Source organism: Giraffa tippelskirchi, chromosome 9, assembly GCF_054371585.1.
Source record: "Giraffa tippelskirchi isolate mGirTip1 chromosome 9, T2T-mGirTip1v1.2.pri, whole genome shotgun sequence".
In the NCBI taxonomy this organism is placed as follows: domain Eukaryota; kingdom Metazoa; phylum Chordata; class Mammalia; order Artiodactyla; family Giraffidae; genus Giraffa; species Giraffa tippelskirchi.
The window spans coordinates 44,282,036-44,300,608 of NC_137283.1; the positions used below are offsets into that span (position 1 = coordinate 44,282,036).

At 42.7% G+C, this 18,573-nt stretch overlaps 1 protein-coding gene across 2 annotated transcripts in view; it reads right to left on the reverse strand.

The window, feature by feature from the left end:
• CACNA2D3 (calcium voltage-gated channel auxiliary subunit alpha2delta 3) overlaps positions 1 to 18,573 on the reverse strand; it is an 871,068-nt gene that overhangs the window by 74,865 nt on the left and 777,630 nt on the right. For both annotated transcript variants that reach the window (XM_081524872.1, XM_081524871.1), the window contains 2 exons: positions 12,507 to 12,569; positions 9,237 to 9,307 (listed from right to left, as the gene is read on the reverse strand). In XM_081524872.1, coding sequence (XP_081380998.1) covers positions 9,237 to 9,307; positions 12,507 to 12,569 — 134 coding nt within the window. The remainder of the gene's footprint in view (positions 1 to 9,236; positions 9,308 to 12,506; positions 12,570 to 18,573) is intronic.

Consider the following 18,573-nt stretch of genomic DNA (forward strand, 5'->3'; position numbering starts at 1 on the left):
GAAGGAAATAGTTGAATTCTGCTTGTGGAATGAGTGAATGCAAAGCCCATTTGAGGCAGGAAACCTGGATGCTAGAGGAGCATCCTTGGGCCCAGCCAAGTTCCTGGAGCCATGTGCACATCTCCCAGCAAGGGTACCACGGTAATGCCTGGGCTATTCTTGTCACATCGTGGGGCACATGATTGAGGCTCAGGATGTCAGAACCTAAGGACACTGGTGTTGCCAGTGTCCTTGATATTAGTCAAACTCAACACGTGTTATTGAGTGCTCCTGCTTTCATTGCCTGGGGTCAGACATCATGGACAGATGTGCTACATGGTGGCTATGACCATGTGTGTTTAGGACTGCATTGGACATGTGGGATATGGAGAAAACTAGGAGTCAGGAATACAGCTTCATCTCTGGAAGGGCTTCAAAGTGAATATCACAGGAAGTAGGATTCAATATTTAGAGGACTTCTGTACTGTTTAACCCTCTGATATTTTGGAATTTCCTATTATTTCTAGTACAACCAACTAACCAATACATTGGACTCCAAGTCTGAAAGACTTCTTTTATTTTCTCTCAAAACGAAACAAGCATGAAGATGAACGAATTTCTTTCCAGAAAATACTTTAGTTTTTTCCAACTATGGGAAAAGATGAGTGGTGACTAGGAAAACATGGCCTGGAATTTCAGAGACACGAGTTCAAATTCCATCTCCCAACTCACAACTGTGAGCTGACTGTGGCTCAGATCATGAACTCCTTATTGAGAAATTCAGACTTAAATTGAAGAAAATATGGAAAATCACTAGACCGTTCAGGTATGACTTAAATCCCTTACAATTATACAATAGAAGTAACAAATAGACAAAGGATTAGATCTGACAGACAGGGTGCATGAAGAACTATGGACAAAGGTTCATAACATATAAAGGAGGTGGTGATCAAAACCATCTCCAAGAAGAAGAAATACAAAAAGGCAAAATGGTTGTCTGATGAGGCCTTACAAATAGCTGAGAAGAGAAGCGAAAGGCAAAGGAGAAAAGGAAAGATATATCTGTCTGAATTCAGAGTTCCAAAGAATAGCAAGGGGAGATAAGAAAGTCTTCCAGAGTGAATAAAGTGAAGAAATAGAGGAAAACAATAGAATGGGAAAGACTAGAGATCTCTTCAAGAAAATTAGAGATACCAAGGGAACATTTCATGCAAAGATGGGCACAATAAAGGACAGAAATGGCATGGACATAACAGAAGCAGAAGATATTAAGAAGAGATGGCAAGAATACACAGAAGAACTATACAAAATAGATGTTCATGACCCAGATAACCACAATGGCGTGATCACTCGCCTAGAGTCAGACATCTTGGAGTGTTGAAGTCAGGTGGGTCTTAGGAAGCATCACTACGAACAAAGCTAGTGGAGGTGATGAAACTCCAGCTGAGCTATTTCAAATCCTAAAATATGATGCTGTGAAAGTGCTGCACTCAATATGTCAGCAAATTTGGAAAACTCAGCAGTGGCCACTGGACTGGAAAAGGTCAGTTTTCATCCCAATCCCAAAGAAAAGCAATGCCAAAGAATGTTCAAACTACTGCACAATTGCACTCATCTCACATGCTAGCAAAGTAATGCTCAAAATTCTCCAAGTGAGGCTTCAATAGTATGTGAACTGAGAACTTTCAGATGTTCAAGCTGGATTTAGAAAAGGCAGAGGAAACAGTGACCAAACATCCATTGGATCATAGAAAAGCAAGAGAATTCCAGGAAAGCATCTACTTCTGCTTCATTGACTATGCTGAAGCCTTTGACTGTGTGGATCACAACAAACTGTGGAAAATTCTTCAAGAGATGGGAATACCAGACCACCTGACCTGCCTCCTGAGAAATCTGTAGGCAGGTCAAGAAGCAACAGTTAGAACCAGACATGGAACAACAGACTGGTTCCAAATTGGGAAAGGAGTATGTCAAGGCTGTATATTGTCACTCTGTTTATTTATAATTTATATGCAGAGTACATTATGTGAAATGCTGGGCTAGATGAAGTACAGGCTGGAATCAAGATTGCTGGGAGAAATATCAATAACCTCAGATACGCAGATGACAGCACCCTTATGACAGAAGACAAAGAGGAACTAAAGAGTCTCTTGATGAAGGTGAAAGAGAAGAGTGAAAAAGCTGGCTTAAAACTCAACATTCAAAAAACGAAGATAACGGCATCCAATCCCATCACTTCAAAGCAGAAGGATGGGGAAACAAAAGAAACAGTGAAAGACTTTATTTTCTTGGGCTCCAAAATTACAGCAGATGGTGACTGCAGCCATGAAATGAAAAGACACTTGCTCTTTGGAAGAAAAGCTATGACTAACCTAGACAGCATATTAAAAGGCAGAGACGTTACTTTGCCAACAAAGGCCCATACAGTCAAAGCTACGGATTTTCCAGTAGTCATGTATGGATGTGAGAGTTGGACAACAAAGAAGGCTGAATACTGAAGAATATTCATTGGAAGGACTGATACTAAAGCTGAAGCTCCAATCCTTTGGCCACCTGATGCAAAGAGCTGACTCATTAGAAAAGACCCTGATGCTGGGAAAGATTGAAGGCAGGAGCAAAAGGGGACGAAAGAGGACACGATTGTTGGATGGCATCAATGACTCAATGAACGTGAGTTTGAGCAAGCTCCAAGAGATGGTGAAGGACAGGAAAGCCTGGCATGCTACAGTCCATGGGATCGCCAAGAATGGGACATAATGACAACAACTCACTACTGTGGGTGACCTTGAACAAATTACTAAAACACTTAAAGCCTCCACATCCAGTCCCTCTTTTGTCAAATGGCAACAATAACAAGAGCTATTTCATGAATCCGTCACGAGGCTTAATTAAGGAAATGCATGTAAACTACTTGGAATGCCTTGCCTGTATAGTTGACCCTTGAACCATATAAGGGCTGGGAAGCTGATCCTCTCTGCAGCTGAAAATCTGAGTACAGCTTGCCCTGTGTATACACAGTTTCTCCATAACCACAGTTCCATATCCATCAATTCAACCAACCACAGACTGTGCAGTACTTAATATTGACTATTAAAAAAATAATCCATGTATAAGCAGACCTGCACAGTTCAAACCCGTGTTGTTCAAGGGCCAAATGCAGTTAGTATTCAATAAACGAGACATGCTGCTGTTAGGATGAAGATGAGTGGCTATTGTAATTGTTGTAATTGGGGATCCTCAAGCAGCAGCTTTAGGATTTTCAAGAGCAGTTCATTGGAATCTCCATGTCTCTGCATTCCAGAAAATTTGGCCCAGAAACATACTCGTCCAAGCCAATGTGACTTCTTGTTCCCTTCAACGCCACCTCTGACAAACCACTTCTGTGGACATGGTCAGGTCAACAGGAAGCCAAGAAGCCATTACATTCCTTACATGAGCTGTTGAGTATTAAGACATTGGTGGGGCAGTCGGCACTATGGAGCAGGCATCCAAACATAACAGATTTCTCCTCTAACACTCTATGGATTCTGGGGCCAGGGCATTTGCTGAAATGTAATGCAGTCACCAAAGACAGGGAAAGTGCCAGTCACCCACCATGGAGCCCAGTGCAGTTTCATCATATGGAGATAGGGGTAGAAACAGTACAAGTCTTCAATCTACCTGGTGAATCACCTTTTTAGAAAGGCAATTTAGAAAAAGCTACCAGAGTGAATTCTATACAAGTCAACTATGTTAATGAATGTGTGTGTGGTGGCAGGGGCCGGGGCGAGGTGAGGAGAACATTTACCGGGCTCTACAAGGAAAAGTTAAACATGGTCTTGGAGGGGTGAAATCTCAGGCATGCTGTACCACGCACATAAAACAAACAAACAAACAAAAAACGGAACAAAACAGAAAAGACACAACCAAGAGACTCTCAGTAGACTCAGTAGCTCCCAAGGCAAAAACAAACTATTAGTGCTGTGTGCTAAGTCGTTTCAGTCATGTTCAACTCTTTGCAACCTTATGGACTATAGCCCAACAGGCTCCTTTGTCCATGGGATTCTCCAGGCAGGAATATTGGAGTGGGTTGCCATGTCCTCCTACAGGGGATCTTCCCCACCCAGGGAACTGCATCTCTTCTGTCTCCTGCATTGGTAAGTAGGTTATTTACCACTAGTGCCACCTTCATTTCTCTGCAAGTCAAGGGCCAGGTGTGCCCACTGGTCTTCCCTTTCTCGAGCTTCCTCTAATACACAGAGAACAAAGGAAGACCCTTTGGCAGAAACCACAAGGATTTTTGGTACAAGCATGCGTTATTCCATTTAACTCTCACTGCAGGTATAAAAATCATTCTTTTGATTTCATTTTGCTGTTAAAAAAAAAAAAAAAAGCCAAAATTATGGAGCTAAAGTTGCCAAGAGTCAGACAGCTTCAAAGTAGGTAGCACCTAGACTCGAACCCTGGTGCACTGAACTTAGTATTTCTTGATCCTGACAGCACCTGCAAATCGCATGGATGCTCCATCCCCAGACTAGTTTAATATTAATCTTGTGGGGGCACAGCTGGAGCAGAGGTGTGTTCTCAAAGCTCTCCAGGGATGGTAGTGGAGTCCAGGCCCACAGATCCACCCCCTGTGCTGTACTATGGAGGCCACTGATGTGTAATAATTACTTTGGGGGTGGGGGGTTATTAGTGATTTTAAAATGGAGAGGAGAAAAAAAAAAAATTTCAGACATCTGGAGATCTTATCCAACAGCTAATCTTTTACCTCCTATGTGTAGTAGCTTTGCAATTTCAAAGCATTTTTACTTCTCTTATTTTAATTCAGTCTCACAAAAGTCAGTACTCTTGCCTGGAAAATCCCATGGACGCAGGAGTCTGGTAGGCTGCAGTCCATGGGGTCACTAAGAGTCGGACACGACTGAGAGACTTCCCTTTCACTTTTCCCTTTCATGCACTGGAGAAGGAAATGGCAACCCACTCCAGTCTTCTTGCCTGGAGAATCCCAGGGACGGAGGAGCCCAGTGGGCTGCCGTCTATGGGGTCACACAGAGTCGGACACGACTGACGCAACTCAGTAGCAGCACCAAAGTCCCATCTCACGGAAATTCCTATTTTGCTGACAAATAAACTGAGGCTCAGAAAGTCTGAGGCATCTGTCCAAGTCCACACAGTGGCCATTCTGAGGCTCAAACTGAAGTCTTCATGGTTCAAATCCCATGTATCAAAGAAACCCTATCAGAAACCTGGGCTCTCCTATGATCAGCTATATATATATTTTTCTCACTTTCCCCTGGATATTTGACATTGAGTTTGCATCACTGGGGGCAAGAAGGGGTGGGGAAATAAATGAATTCTAATAAAAATATCTTGAAAGTAGATATTCTTTTAGTAATTTTGAAAAGGGCAATGTCACCGCCATGGAGTGTGGCTTCTGAGAAATATGAATACAAGCTCTTACTGGACATGAACTTAAGTTAAAAGGAAGCAGCTAAAATGAAAAGCCCTGAATGAGTCAGGGCTACTTAGGGAGTTCATTTACTTTCCATGATAAGAATAAAGAAATATTTCAAGTTCTACGTTTGAAACGCAAAAAGCTGACCAGGAATATGGTATCTTATGAGAAAATATGTGAAGCCTGGGAACATGACTTGGTTTAATGATTTATCAACTTCAGTTAAAAGAAATCTGGGTGATCTCATCATTCAGCTGGCCTCCCTTCCTGAAAGTTCTGCTCACCCAGATAAGCTACTGCTGAGCCAACACCCTCCTTGGCTATGCTTCGCTTTGTCTCAGACGAAACTGAAGGAAGCTCCATGTGCTACACAATGCTACTGCACAGAGAACCAGGTAAAAAGCAGAGGTTAGAAAATTCTCCCAGTGCTTGCTTAGACTGCAGGATGTTTGAATCCAGTTCTGTTACCACTCTGTTATATGGAGACAAGTTCTTAACCTTTCCCAGCTTCACTTTATATGTATGAAGGGAATGGCAACCCACTCCAGTATTCTTGTCTGGAGAATTCTATGGATACAGAAGCCTGGTAGACCACTGTCCACGGAGTCACGTAGAGTCGGACACGACCGAGCAACTAACACACACACACACATATACACACACAGACCCAGCTTCATGGGCATGTGGCCTGTGTAACTGCACAGAACCCTGCCCCTTAGAAGGGCTGCATGCTGTGTTACTGCTCTGCTCTTGCTGTCATGAAATTCTCAGTAATTTTTGAGCAAAGCCCCCCATTTTCATTTTGCACTGGACATTGCAGATTAGGCACTGGTCCTGTTTATACTGTCTCTCAAGTTGTTAGAAAGGACTGCAAGAGTTAAGATCTGTTTGCAACCTAGGCCTGGTATGTAGTAGGTGCTCCTGGAAGATAGCTACTGCTACCTGCATTATTCTCATGTTGCTGAGGCCACTGGTATGTTATCTGGCCCTGAGCATTAGGTTTTCTATAAGCTGGGTGAATAGAGTTGAATCAAAGACTCAGCCTAAGCAACCAAGAGAGACCACTATACCTTTTAGATTGCTTGCACATGAAGCTAAGAACCTTCTCAAAGCTCCCTCAAGTTGGTAATTTGTTTGCACAAATCAGTGATTTCTCTTCCTCTCACATGGCACTGCAGACCACAAGTGGATGCTCTTTCCCTCTGATGGCACTGCTAAGTAGACTAGCCATCAAGACACCTGGTAAGCGGCCAAGCAACCAAAGAAAGAGTCCATGCTAAGTAGGCAAGCATAGTCTTGCTTTAGAGAGAAAGGCAGTGACTATGGACCAGTGGAGGAGATAAAAGGAGGTTGATAAAGGGAGATGGCATTCATTCTTCACTTTGAGCTCTGCTGTTCTGAAGAAGATGGTTTGCAGGGTTCTTGTGTATGAAAGGAGTTTCTTTAGGACTGGGTATGAGCAGACCAAACGAAGAAATGTTGTTCCAGGGTGCACTGTCCAAGATGGTGAGATGGCAGGTCAACTAGGTGAATGGACCTCGACCTTTACCAGGGCTCAGCCGTGTCACCAAAGCAACTCAGCCTCCATGCATCCTGTGTTTGGGAGTGGGCTACAGTTAAATATGGTGCCTGACATCTGCACCATTACTTTCGGCTACATCCTTTCAGGGCTTCTGAAATACAGACTTTTTCTGATAAAAAGGACTGTCAACCTTATTCTCTGAGTAAGCATGCTGGAACAGGCAAGGGCATGAATGTCTGAGTTCCAAAAGGACAGAAGTACCCCAAAACTGGATGGAGACCCCATCACCAGGTGTCATGGGAAGCCTGTTGTGAAATATGTGAGTTAAAAAAAATCATCTGGTGCAAGGTAAAAAGGAAAATCAAAGATCCACAGCAACAAAAATCACAGCAGCAGCTAGCAATTATGGAGCCTTTAATATATGCCAGGCACTGTGTCAGAGCTTTATGCTTATTATTATCTCCTTAACTGACAGAAACCTTTGCAAGTAATTATTATTAGCATCTTCATTTTTCATGTAAGGAAACCAAAGCTTGGGGTGGTAACATGACTAATTCTGAGCCATGCAGCTAGACAATGTCAAGAGCCTGGATTTGAACCCAATCCATCCGACTTCAAATCTCAAACTCTAATTTCTGTCCTGGCCTCATAAGGGGGCCTTTCAAAGAGGCCTAGGAGGTTTGTCAGGTAATTCCTGGATGACAGCACTTGCTGTTAAAATCAAGGAGAGAGTCCCAGCCTTCCCCTTTTCTCAGATGTTAGCCACTTTTATAGAAGAAAGTTCTAAATTCAAGTCATTCATACTTCACTTACAGTAAGGAGAAATCTAGGAACTTAAAATACTGCTTCAACCTTTCCTGTCTCCCACCAAACTGTTTGAAAGGAATATCCAAGAGGGAAGAGGGGGGAAAAAGGTAATTTTGTTAAAAAAAAAAAGTTGAAAAATATGCTTTCAAATGAGAAACACGTGTGTGATTATTCTCCCTCTTTTGTCTCTCCCTACCCCCAAGTTGAAAACAAGCTAACACAATACAAATGTACACATCCATGTAAAGACACAAGAAGCCAGGGGTGCCTCGGACAGCAGACAGTCCAGCACAGCAACCCCGGTCCAGCTCCATGCCCAATTTTCAAGCTTATGTACAATGACTCCTGGCAAAAAATGTACTTGAATTTTAAAGAGGGAATCTAGCAGGGGTGAACACTCAGGCAGGCTGGAAAGTAAGTGTGTCAGAGGTTGCAGAAGTGCTGGAGTTATGCCATTTTAACATATTATTTCTTGTTTCCCTCTTTTTGGCACAAACAAGCTACAGAATCTCAAAAATTGGGTCATCATTTTTGAATTCCCTGCTTTCAGCACAGCGCTCAGTTGGTCTTATTGACTAGCTTAAAAGTCTGATTTCCTGAGCTAACACTTCCTGTCCATTCAGCTGCAGGGGAGTTATAAACTCGGGGACTGTCTTTCCCGCTGGCAACCAATGTACAATAGTTCTCACAGGTGAGCTGGGTTCCATCCTTGTATTTCCTGATAATATATATTTAACAGCATCAAATATGTCCAGGAAAGTATCACTTCAGAGGCCACCGTTCTCCCTGGGAGGCTGAGGTGAGGGAGAATTGACTCCTGGGGGGACATCACTGGCATCCTGATCTCGCAGGGTGATGTCCTTTCCCACCAGCTCGGGTATTCCCACAAGTACGGCTGGCCTGCCCTTGAGGGACACAGGGCTGTGAGCGTCACTCAGAGTCAACAAGAGCCCTTGCAACTCAACTGAGTGTCCCTACCACGAATTCTGAAACCTCTCGGTTATGTTCTAGCAGCAGATTTAAACTTACCTCCATCTGGGAGCATGTTTTGTGAATTTTTACTTGATTTTCTAAAATTATATCAAGTCTCTAAACATCACTTTCCATCCCTGAGTTCCAGATTTCTAGCAAGTTTCACCAGTTTGTCAGTGTGAGACAAGACACTCTCTTCCTTTTTTGACCAGAAGAAAATGTTTCCTACTTCTCTGCAATCACTTGCTTCAGACCAATGTAATCTCCTTCCAGTGCAGGCTCTGACTTCAGGACCAGCCTCTAATAAATGCTATGCTAGGGGAACAGGGAACGCATTGTGAGCTGAGTTTCTGAGACTCTTAACACTCATGCAAAAGGCATCAAATTTCAGGAGATCTTCTGGAGCATGAACACAGCCATGGGGTCAAGTCTGGGCTTGCTTTATTTGACCTTGGTTTGTTTTATTTTATTTAGGCAACCTTTCTCGGGGGGAGGCACAAGGAACCGTAAAATCCTTACCTTTTAAAGGAGCCCATTGTTAACAATTTGTTCATCACAGCTCCCTCCACCTCACCAAAAAAGTCTCCAGTCTGTGAGGAAGAAAAGACAACCCAAGAGGAAGTGTAGATAAATAATGTGCCCAGACACCAGAGAAGAAATAAAAATGGACACAGTTTGTGTCCTGGAGCTGACAGGGGCAAAAGGAGGTTTTCAGGACTACTGTTACATAAACATGGAAAAGGTCTTAATAGTCATGAGAAGTTATGGGATTACAGAGCGAAAAATAAGCAGATGTGGATGTTTCAAATACTTGGCAGGGGTGGGGGGTGGGGTAAGAGTGGCATTGCATAACACGTGCTAAGTGCTGGAAATAAAACACACATGCACACGTGTGCACATATGTGCACATACACCCACATGTAGGAGCACGTGCACACACATTCTTGGAAGGAGGCAGTAGGCATTAATCTGCTCTCAACTCCTTGTGAGTAAAACACTACTTCATACAGACAGAAACAGACTGTGAAAGGGCTTCCTAAGCGGTAATAAAAAGGATTGTTTATAATTCCTAAATGACCTGTTTACGGATATACAGCAGTCTTCTTCATCGGCTCTATAAATTTCCTACAGTGGAGAACATATCCTTTCTCTAAGTTACTTTCTGAGGAACACCTTCATTTTGTCCATAGACAGCTAATATGCTGATCAAGAATAAAGCTGTCCAGATCTGAGAAGAGAAGGCTTGGCCAATCAGACTTCCAGTGGCTGACTCCGGCTCTGGGACTGTCTTCAGGGCACTCCTCCAGTGCTAAGCTTATGCTTCTGCAAGTCTAGTTCTTGGTGTTGGCCGAGATTTGCAAACTCTGAACGGTAGAATGAAGGATTAACATCCTTGGGCATCCTTCCAGACTCCTGGAGCCAAGGGGGAAGATGTATCCAATATGGTAGAACAGAGCTTTGACCAACAGCCTTCCTCTGCCAACAGACTGGAAGAGGCCAGTGCAGACCAGTAGAGAATCCCCATCTCTACTGTGGGTGCTCTGAGAATTTCTATCTTATGTGGCAGAGAGTAGGGGGCATTACACTCAGAGCCCAAATCGCATAAATTCCACATGTGTGTACGTGCTCATTTATGTCCACCTCTTTACAACCCCACAGACTGTCACCCTCCAGGCTCTCTGTCCATGGAATTTTCCCAGCAAGAATACTGGAGTGGGTTGCCATTTCCTTCTCCAGGGGATCTTCCCGACTTAGAGATTGAACCTGTGTCTCCTGCACTGGCAGGCAGATTCTTCACTGCTGAGCCACTGGGGAAGCTCCTACATCAAGTCCATAGATTGTATTAACTAAATCCTGACTTCTTTATAATGGTGTGACCTCAAGTAGGCTCTTAGGAGTTTTCAGGCAGAAAGGCACATACAGGCTTTGCCAAAAAGTCAGAAAAGAGGAGGAAAGAAGGAAGTGACATTTCACTGACTGGAGATTGAGCACTGCCTTTTTCACTCCAGGGAAACTTGAACTTTTGGCAAACTCTGTGGGTATGTGCTGCTGTTGGGAGCAAGAAGGACATGTGCATTTCCTGTGTGTAAATATGCCAGTGTCAATGGAACTGGTTGTTAGATGAAGAAGAATTAACCTAATTAGGGTACAGGAAACCAGACATCAAACAAGCTGAGGCAGGGCCGGCTCCATGGGCTATTCTACCCAGAAGTAAGGGAGGCAACAGAGACCACATGCAGTGGCTATGGCGTGGAAGAGGTCACTGTTTCAGTGGTTCATTTTGTTGGCTGGTCCAAGACTCACCACTTAAAGACATCTGCCATGTCGTCCCTCCCTCAGGGTCAGGTTCTCATCTCAGCCCTCCATGATTATGGCAGGACGACAGAGCTCCTCCTCACAGGGGATTAATTTGGGTTCTCACTCCTCCCAGACACAGGGGCATATTACTATAGGCCTATGGCCATTCCTGCTCCCAAGAAACTGACCGCATTTCATGTGCTTATCCTTCCTATCTAATGTCCATCAACTGTCCAACATCCAATGACGTCCAGCATCTGAGGAGACCGTGTGTGGGCAGTTTGAGTCTCAACTATGTAATTACCATCGACCAAAGGTACATTTAAAATCCCACAACATTCTCACAGATAAGAGGGAAAACCGAAGCACAGTTCCACATGTTACCTGGAGCCAGAGTTCACAAATTAACAAGCCACTGCGCTCAGACCCTAAGGAGCCATACTTAAGGACAATTAACTAATTTATTAGGCATTAATGGGTCTATCACTCTGTTGACTATTGAGACATTTTAAATGATGTAAAGGAAACCTCATTATAAAATGCTAGCATCCTCAAGTATTAGAGTTAGAAGAAGACTTCTGTAGTCAACCATCCTCCATTCACAGAACCCACCAGGAGTCCCGGCGAGTTAAGGGATGTACCCAATATCCCGAATCGAGTTAAGGAAGAGAGCTCACATCAGAAACCATCTGCCTCCTCCTCTGGTGATACTTACCTACACCATACAGCTAAACTGATTTGGATTTGACTTTAACATGCTTATTTCATTTCTAACTGCAGAGAAAGCTTTCAGGCACCAAGTTTTAAAGGAGAAACTCATGTTTCTCTATGACAATGCTATTGATTTTAACTCTTACTTTGACTTCCAAATAATAGTGGAGCTTTCTTTGCTGAGCACCCTAGCTTGGTTTCTTTCCATCTCTCCCTCCTGCCCTCACACTGCACACGGCTGGATCAAATGAAAAACATTCTTCATCTATATGTGGATTCTTGGCCCTCAGTGTTGAGAACCCAAGTTAATCCTTGGACTCAGATAACTGACTTTTAAAAAGGAAAAATCAGAAAGAAAGCCATAAAGAATAATTATGTTGACATACATACATACATATATATGTGTGGATGTATAAATTATATATAAAGATAAAATATCAAAATATCAAAAGGAGGAAACCTCCTTAAAATTACCCAAACTCTTTCAGGCATCTCCACACTTGTGGTAAAGAGTTCTATAAATTGAACATTTTATGTGTAAGAGAGCAGACCCTGGGCTCTGCACCCCTCCTCTCCTCCCTGGAGGTAAAATCTCTTTGGGGCCCGCTGAGAAGTAGGCTGTGACATTCTTAAAGGGGTGGAAATAATGTTTTATAATCTCCTGCTATTACCTCTTAAATACAGATCATTGTCTCAAAGTTTCAACACCGTAGTTCACTTCCCCTGACCCAAGCACAGTCTGGGATCCTTACTGTGAGTAGGTAGAAATTCCTCACTCACCTGAGTGTAGTCTTCAGATACCAGAATAAATCCATTATTGTCTATGAGGTAACAATTCACAGTCTAGAAAATAAAAACACCACAGTTTCAACTTTGGGTCCTCAGACTGCTTTTACATGCAATGATGTACTTCCAATCTGAGAGACACCTATTTTAGGCTGTTTTGGGGGAACTGGAAATGCCAGCTGGCTCTTGGAGTTAAGGCCAAAGTTAAGTTTACCCCAGCACTTGTTTTGCAAAACTAACAAATAAACCTAAAACACTAAGCAAGCCTTGAACATCCCAGATTGGGATAAAACGAAAATGCATTTAAAAATTATTCATTACAGTTTGTCTCCCTTTTTAAAAATTTATATGACCTGAATAATATTTCCCAGGAACAAAGTGTACAGAGGCCTCTGAACCTGTATTAACAGTGGTTGAAGTGCAGGCTGTTTTGAAAGCAAAACGACAGCACAATGCCATTACTCTAATGATGTATTAATGAAAACACCGTGTCAGCTCAGAAGACCATCAGGGGACCAGGTAATATTTTTTAATTTGTTCATAGACTTAGGCAGGAGGGAAGGGGCAGACTTCTGTTAAAGGGGCCCCTCAGGCCTCCTAAAGGTTTTCAAACTGTGTTTTTAATTGGGAGCTGGATTTGGGGGCAGGGCTGTTAGCTTTTGGTAGCTCAGACTTATAAATTGTAGCAAGGTAAGCCCAAACCTCTGCTTCCCCCACACTACTTTAATCTCAAGTGAATGATTTGCTACAGGCTAAGTTTTAATTACAGTGCTGTGGAGTTTAAATTTAAGGTTTAATTCCGTCCTTGATGTAACTCAGTTTCTATTTATTGCAGCTTTACATACCGACTGCAACATTTAATTTGTAACATATCTTTACCCTGAGCTAAAGTCCCCTAACTCCAGGCCACTGCAGGGCTGTTTTTTTCTGGGACATTCACCTATCCACGGAGTTGATTCCAGTGAGACACAAAAGTACAGCAGTAAGCTAGTCAGAAAGATGCATCCTTTATTAGTAGGCATCGGTGGAGATTCAGCAGGAAATTAAAAGCCTGGCCAGCACCTTTCGGAAAAGAGCCGGCTGCTCTGGTGAGCAAGTTTCTCTCGGTTATTCAAAGGGGCCCGATGAAGGCCACATTCGTTTCCTTCAAAGAAGCTCTTGGCTGCACAGACACTACACTGGCCCAGCTGGGAGTCCTGACAAACGTCCCCCTTTTGTAGGACACAGCACTAGGAAAACACACACAGAGCCTGGCTGTCCAATATGCCAGCCACAAGGTATGTGCAGATTTAAATTTAATTTCAAGTTAATTGGATCATACAAGACAAACTGGAGATATAGACCTTGATGTAAAGGGAGGTTAACCTCCATTCAATCGATAAAACTACTTGTTGAGCATAGGAGTGGCCTCCATACACTGACTCTCCAAATTCTTACAATTGTGTAGAGAATCCAAAGTCATCATAACTCACCCTCCATCCCTAACTATAAAATAAATTCCTACTCAAACATCCCTAGTTAATTGGTATTACTGCTATTAGACCTATAACTTTGTGGTCAGTTTTTCTCTGTAAATATTAGACAATACAAGACAAACACAAAGCAACTGAAAACCTTGGGAAAGAAGCAATATTTCCTGAAGTCCATGAGGGTGATACTGGAGATCTGCTCCAATCACACATGAAACCACTGGCACATTAGTATCCGACAGAGATAAAACACACAGGAAAAACAAAACATCACCACCAATAACATGAAAGATGCTTCCAAAGAGAATGATTTCAAAAGGAAGAGACTAAGAGAAGCTCCTGGGGAAACTGATTAAACTCCACTATATTTGACCTCCCTTGTGATCACTTTGAGAAAATCAAATATAAAGTGAAGGATTAAATATTTTGATGTTTATAATTTTATCTGAAATATTATACTCCCCACTCCCAAACCAAACGTGTTCTTTGTTAATAGAATTAGGATAGGACTGCAGTTATAAATTTATTAAGTTTAAATTTGTTAAATAAAATAAATATATTTCACCATTTCCACTCTATTTAGAGATGAAGCCTCAATAAAATGTTTCATAATTTGATGTCAATATTTGGTTCTTTCCCCACCCTCATTTCTTGGAAATGATGACCTCGTGCCCCTTATAATGGACAGCACTGCATGGAATCAACGTTGGACTAGGCATTAGAAGACTCACTTCTCAGGTATCAACCTCTGTTTCCACTCTCATCCAATGTGGAAGGAACAGGAGCAACAGTATGCAACAGATATTGTCAACCTTGCGATTGACAAATCACTGAGAAAATCACAGGTCAGAGGCAAGGATGCTGTGTCACTGATGTAGAACTGGGTCCCTTAATCTGAAGGTGTCATTTAATTTTCATTACAGGCAATATTGTTACATTAGGGATATTCAGTCACTGTGATGACTTCATAAACAGATCTCCCTGCCAACAACCACTTGGATTAAATTATTGGGAAGTATGGTGGAATGGAGTAAGGCCCCTGAAGTTAAGTGAGCAGAGTGCTGCGTTATGAAAGAATCAGAGTAGAATTAGCCAGATTCAAGTCTGGATAAATTGTTTTCTCTATGTCTCTTTACATTAGTCAATTGCCTTCTCCAGTATCCCTCCTCCAGTAAAAGGAAATAGAAGAGATCTTTTGTCGGCTTTCCCTCACTATGCTACTTCTGCCCCAAATTAAGCCAAACTTCTCAGGAGTCTTCCCATCCCTTTGTGACAAGGGCAAAATGACAGGCTGAAGGGCTTGGGCAAACCAGGAACTCTAAGTTTTGACAGACATGGCAAGCATCCACTCCATAGGCACCTGTGACAAAACATCTAAAGATGAAGTTGTTTGAAAAGTGCAGAAATAAAGAGCTGGTGACAGTTGCCTTTTTTAAAAAAGGCAACTTTCTTCAACTACTTATCGCCTCAGTATTGCTCAGAGAAGTTTGATTTCAGGTCACAGAGGCAGGTTAGGTAAGATACCTGAGGTTAGAGCCCCAACCTAGGCCATGGTAATTGGGCCATCACAGATAGTAAGGAAAACTGGGAGGAAGAGCACTTGGAAGTGAGAACCATAGCACCAAGCTTGTGTTACCTGGAAGGTGGTATTAGCTCTGAGGCTAAGATACTAGCTTGAGAATCAGAGACTTGGACACTTGTAGCCAGTATGACTTTGAGCAAAGCCTTTTAGCACTCCCAGTCTCAGTTTCCTTATCTGAATGATGGAGACAGCAACAACTATTTCAGAGAAAAGATTAAGCGGGCCAGTGAGTGCAAATTGTTGAGCATAGTGCAAGGTGCGTTATGAGTCCCCAAAGAACCATGTTTGTGTCTATTCAGCACCTACTATGTGCCCTCTTTATAAATATCTTAATGCTGCAAATTGACTTTTTTGGAGACAGAAGTTGTCACACAGTTTGTAGCAAGAGATTGTGGAGGTAAGTCAGCTGATAAGCACATGTGCTCATCTCCCCTTCTAACCAGTTAGCTCCTGGAAGACAGGGTCCATCTCTGACTCTGCATCCCACTGACTCCTCAGGGGCCGGAGGTACTAGGGATGCCAGGCGGGCTCAGTAAATAGGTCCTGAAGGAATGAGTGAGTGTGAGAGAGGTTGCCTCTCAGGTTCTGAACTTAACAGTCCCCTTGGGTGGAATGGAGCTCCTTAAAGTCCTCAGTTAGGCCCATGGCCAGGCCCTCCATGAAGATGTATCTATAAGCCTGGAAGACATCTGGCCAGACCGACTCCATCCAGCAGCCCAGGACACTCAAGTCAAGGCCCAGGGAGGCCACTACAGGGGAAGACAGAGGGACTGGATTGGATCCGAGGCAAAGTGTGTCTGATAAGTGTGTGGGAGTTGCGCCAGGTCTTCAGTACAGAGAGGAGAAGCCAGAAGCACGTGAACTTAATGAGCCCCCACAGCTGTTTTTAATGGGGACCTGATCACTTGAGGGCAGTTGGAGGAGTGGAGGGACATGGTCTCAAAGACTTAATTAAAAGCTATGAAAGGGAATGACACGTGGAAAGAGTTGGCTGAAAGGATGGAAAGGGGCCTGGCTTTTCCTTTTAAAACTATGTCAACTAGGTGCCTGAAGCCAAAACTTTAGAGTCAAAATGGGAAATGGATGATAGCTTTAAAGGGCAAAATGGGGACATCTGAGCATCAGATCAAGTTCAGCAATCCAGCCTATGCCACACTTAATTTTTAAAGTGTGAACCTTCAAAATGATATCTTGATGAGGCTCCATCCTGAAGGCTGTTAAAGCAGATATCAGTAGTGAGGAAGGCACCCTACCTTGTGCTTACTATGCCCAAGGGACTAAAGTGTGTATGTGGCTGCCACCTGAGGTTTGGGGTTCAGGTGAACCATTACTCTAAGGGAAGAATGTGTCTGCATACATTTTTGTTTGATAGCTAATGCTTATTGAGGGCTTACCACAGGCCAGGAGCTGTGCTATGAAGTTTTCATATATTATCTCATTCATCCTCACCATGCCTCTGGGGCTGTTTCTATCTGCATTGTACAGCTGAGGAAACTAAGGCAAGGCTTATTACTTTCAGAGCCACAGTTGGAAGCTACTCTGCCTTCACAGCCTGTACCTTTAACTGCTATGCTAGACCACCTGTGAAATCAGTCACTAAACAACTAACATATATTGCACTTCTCTAACTCTAAGTGGGAATCCATTTCCACTTATTTCCATGTATGAGAATGCACGGAGGCAGTGTTAGGCTGTAGGAAGATTACCGCCTCTGACTATTCATCAAATTGTTCAACCAACTATTTGTCCATCCAGTCAATCAACCAGAGACCAGTCAGTCAACCAACCAACTATCCAGAACACCATCAATCCCACCAGCCAATCAACCATCCATTCAGTCACCCGACTAACCAACCGTCCTTCATTCTTTTAACACAAATTGGAGTTAGTAGCTTAACACAGGGCCTCGTCACACTGATTAATCAGTGCTACTGTTGAGCTGTGTTGTCTTGAACTGAGCATTACAATAAGACAAGTAATGCCTCAAAGACAGAGGAGAGGTTTGAAGCCACTTGACTAGCCTATGAATGGCATTCCCAAACTTACTGAAAGGGTACTGGTCATAAAACATCACAGGGTACTTCCTTTGGGAAAATTATTTTTGATCTAATGGTCAGGAAAAGTTGGGTTTTTGCTTTTACTCTTTGAATAGTAGTAACTCATACAGCTATTACGATTTTTTTTTTAAACTGGCAGATATTTAAGGACTGAGCATTTTGTCCTTTACCTTCACCCTATTCTCCCTCTTTTATATTTCTTTACTTGCCTTTTGTTTGCCTATTTTTTGGAAATATACTTCTAATCCATATTTTCTGTGTTGGAATTACATTTGGTTAGGATTTCTTTAATTCCTGTGGTAACCAGAAGGAATATAAATGAGTGATCCATAAGCTCCACTTTATGTATTGACTAATGGTTTGGCTGACTCAGAGGGAGGAAGGCTGCCTGAGCCAAGGTGAAATGCTACTTCACATGTGGTTGATCTAAGATGTGGGGCAGAAGGTACACGGGACTGGATGCTATAAAAACTTAAATCTGATGGTCAAACTTGGGACAGTGGTATATCTTTTTTATTCTACTGCTCATGTGTGGGATTCAAATTTGTCCTCCCAAGACTGAGGGAGTGAGATAAGGAGAAAGAACGAAGGGAGGGAAAGGGAGTTGTAGAAGGGAAGCAGTATGCTAGAATGCAACATTCTGAGTTTTCAACGCTTAGATTTTTAAGCTTCTTTATTACATGAAATTAAGCAAGACATTTAATTTCCCTGATGCTCAGTTTCCCCCTTTACAAAGTGGGACATATATTCCTATCCATTTCATTAGGTGGTTAAGAAGATGAAAAGAGGTACCACATTGGTAGAAAACTCTGAGAATTGTAGTGAGAGTTTCAAATGTCAGTAATTTGTATCGTGTTCTATAAAATGCCAAAATCCCAACAGTGCTGTTCATGGGACATTTAAATCATACTTCCTCAGCTCTCCAAAACTATCTGACTGGGAGAAGAAAGAGA